Source organism: Anarrhichthys ocellatus, unplaced genomic scaffold, assembly GCF_004355925.1.
Source record: "Anarrhichthys ocellatus isolate YVR2014 unplaced genomic scaffold, GSC_Weel_1.0 scaffold6095, whole genome shotgun sequence".
Taxonomy (NCBI): domain Eukaryota; kingdom Metazoa; phylum Chordata; class Actinopteri; order Perciformes; family Anarhichadidae; genus Anarrhichthys; species Anarrhichthys ocellatus.
In genome coordinates, this window is record NW_022286069.1 from 1 (window position 1) to 3,091 (window position 3,091).

Consider the following 3,091-nt stretch of genomic DNA (forward strand, 5'->3'; position numbering starts at 1 on the left):
AAAAAGGCGGTTCATGCTCGAAAACCCTCCAATGTGGCTGAATTACACCAATTCTGCAAAGATGAGTGGGCCAAAATTCCTCTACAGCGCTGTAAAAGACTCATTGCCAGTTATCGTAAACGCTTGATTGCAGTTGTTGCTGCTAAGGGTGGCCCAACCAGTTATTAGGTTTAGGGGTCAATCACTTTTTCACACAGGGCCATGTAGGTTTGGATTTTTTTCCCCCCTTAATAATAAAAACCTTCATTTAAAAACTGCATTTTGTGTTTACTTGTGTTATCTTTGTCTAATATTTAAATTTGTTTGATGATCTGAAACATTTAAGTGTGACAAACATGCAAAAAAATAAGAAATCAGGAAGGGGGCAAACACTTTTTCACACAACTGTATGTGTGTGGAGATCAGAAGAAGACGTTGATGTCAGAGTCAGGTATGGAGAACACCTGTTGAGAGACTTCTGGTTACTGCTGCAGCATTCATTTATGTGCGTGTAGATCAAAGGAAGACATCTCGAGGCTCCTCTCAGAGTCGTGTTGATTCGTTTTGAACATGTGCTTCAGGGATGTTCCTCCATTAATTATCTTAACTCACAATGTGTTTGTGCCCCTCACAGAAGGTGGATCTGCCGGACAGCCCTCGCTCCACCTTCCTGTTGGCCTTCAGCCCCGACAGGTGAGCGCTTCACCCACTCTCTGAAACCAGAGAATATCTCACAGAGCTCTTTGTAAAGAGAACTCCTTCTGTTCCTCACAGAACCCTGATGGCTTCCACTCACGTCAACCACAACATCTACATCACGGAGGTGAAGACTGGAAAGTGCCTACATTCCCTTGTGGGCCACCGTAGGACCCCCTGGTGTGTCACCTTTCACCCCACCATCCCCGGCCTGGTGGCCTCCGGGTGCCTTGATGGAGAAGTCCGTATCTGGGACCTTCATGTGAGTATCGAGTCTCTGAGTCCAGTTCACTGGTTTCTTTTCAGTGAACTAGAGTATCGCTGGATGTCGGTCAAGACTTTAGAGGATGTTTAGTGGACGTTTTAACACTTTAGAGACCAAATGATTCATCAAAAGATAATCGGGTTTAATTAGTTGCAGCTCTAGGGAGCCTCACGTTGTCTCACTGGTCAAAAGATCTGAGTAAAGTACTACAAAATACAGTTATTAACAACAATGTAAGGATTTAGTCAATTGTGAAGCTCGGATAATAAATAAAAAGCAGCTGGAGGGATTGAGAAGCATGTTTCCTTCAAACAATACGTTCATCTCAGCCAGAAGCTGTAAAAAACTCATTATCGTCAGATGTCCATCTCTCCGATGGTCTTTGAACACATCATGTGTGACGGAAAGGCTCTACAGAAAAAGAAGCCAAAACAAAAAGCTTCAAAATAGCCTCCATGTTTTTGTCAACACTTAGAAAAATGTTGGAGATATATCTATTCTTTCTTCTTTGTGATTGATGTCATCAGAACAGTTATTCTGCACTAAAGACATGTTCTAGTTCTCATGATGGTTCTGTTTCTATAGAGGAGCAGGACTCTTATTTTGAAGAGGTGTTGACTCACCTGCTGATTACCTGTCTGTGTTGTTCTCTTCAGGGCGGGAGTGAGAACTGGTTCACAGAGAGCAATGTCGCCATCGCATCGCTGGCCTTCCACCCGACCGCTCAGCTGCTCCTCATCGCCACAAACAACGAGCTCCACTTTTGGGACTGGAGCAGACCAGAACCCTTCGCCGTGGTCAAGACCGGCAGCGACACCGAGAGAGTCCGGTGGGTGGAGGGGGGGGGGGGGTTAACAGATGGACAGAAATTTCAAAATAAGATTCCAGATTAGAATAAACCAAAAACAGATTTCAATGACTTAACATTTTTTTATGTTAAGATTTGCATATCTGATGGGGGGGGGGGGGTGCAATACAGCTTTGTATCGCTGTTTTGCAATATTGTATCGATACATGAATGCCAAGTATTGACTTTTTTAATATATAATAAAAATTAACTATTTTTCAATTATGAATGTCTGAATGAACCTTTTTGTCTTTACTGTGGTTCTATAAGGTTCATAACGATAAGAATGAATGACAGTTACATGAAGTGGTCTCTACTTGATGTGTTCTCTAGTGCCACATAGTGGAGTCTAACTCGCTGACGTGTTGGTCTGTTATTTCTAATGTTTCCTCTGCTGCTCTGCTTCCTCTGGTGTTCCCTTCCCTTTTTTATAGGTAGGCTTTTAATGTGAAAAACACAGCAGGAAGTGTTGACTTATGTTGCCTATAGCTCGACAATATGAAAACATGTTTCTGTTGACAATAGAAAGTGTGAAAGTCAGAGTGGTGAGTATGAATGTGATAACTCTGTTGTGTGTTACAGATGTGTTCTACTGGTCACTATTATTTGAGTATTGGTAAAAAGTGTCTGTCATTTATTTGTACTTGTGTTCCTTCCAGGTTGGTGAGGTTTGACCCTCTTGGTCACAACCTGCTGACGGCGATAGTGAATCCGTCCAATCAGCAGGTGAGACCCGTTGACCTGGTTTCCTGTTGTTAGTGGGGGTGTTGAGCGGAGTCCTCAGAGCTGCTGTTGTTGTTTTCTCTCAGAACGAGGAGGACTCCGAGGTTCCCATGGACAGCGTGGAGATGCCTCACTTCCGTCAGCGCTCCTTCCTGCCTTCTCAGCCGGTCCGCCGTACGCCCATCCTCCACAACTTCCTCCACATCCTGTCGTCTCGCTCCCCGGGCGCTCAGACGGGAGGCGAGCAGCTGCGACCTCTCGGTGACAACGGGGGCAACGTGGGAGAATCTCCCAGCATGCCTCTGGCCCAGTACCCGGGCGCCGAGCGCGGGCCTCCGTTCCCGGGCTGCACTCAGCACCTGGGCATGGTTTGTCTGTGCAGCCGCTGCTCCGTCAATCGGAACCCTTCCCTGGCGGCCGATGCGACCCCGACCGATCCCAGCAGGGGGTCGACCGACGCCCCCCAACCGTCGCCAGCTTCCACTTTCTCCTCGGCGCGTACGGAGCCCAGGCAGCCCTCGGAGCGACCCTCGGCCTTTACCTCAGTCTACTACAGCGCCGGCACGTCTCTTAACCCCCCC

General features: G+C 46.9%; 1 protein-coding gene across 1 annotated transcript; it reads left to right on the forward strand.

The window, feature by feature from the left end:
• Positions 1-424: 424 nt before the first annotated feature.
• Positions 425-3,088, forward strand: LOC116380091 (activating molecule in BECN1-regulated autophagy protein 1-like; the record flags this gene model as incomplete). The annotated part of the gene is made up of 6 exons (XM_031842052.1): positions 425-430; positions 614-672; positions 754-937; positions 1,597-1,769; positions 2,447-2,513; positions 2,597-3,088. Coding segments are annotated over 6 exons (981 nt in total), but the record flags the coding sequence as incomplete, so codon positions are not given.
• Positions 3,089-3,091: the final 3 nt, after the last annotated feature.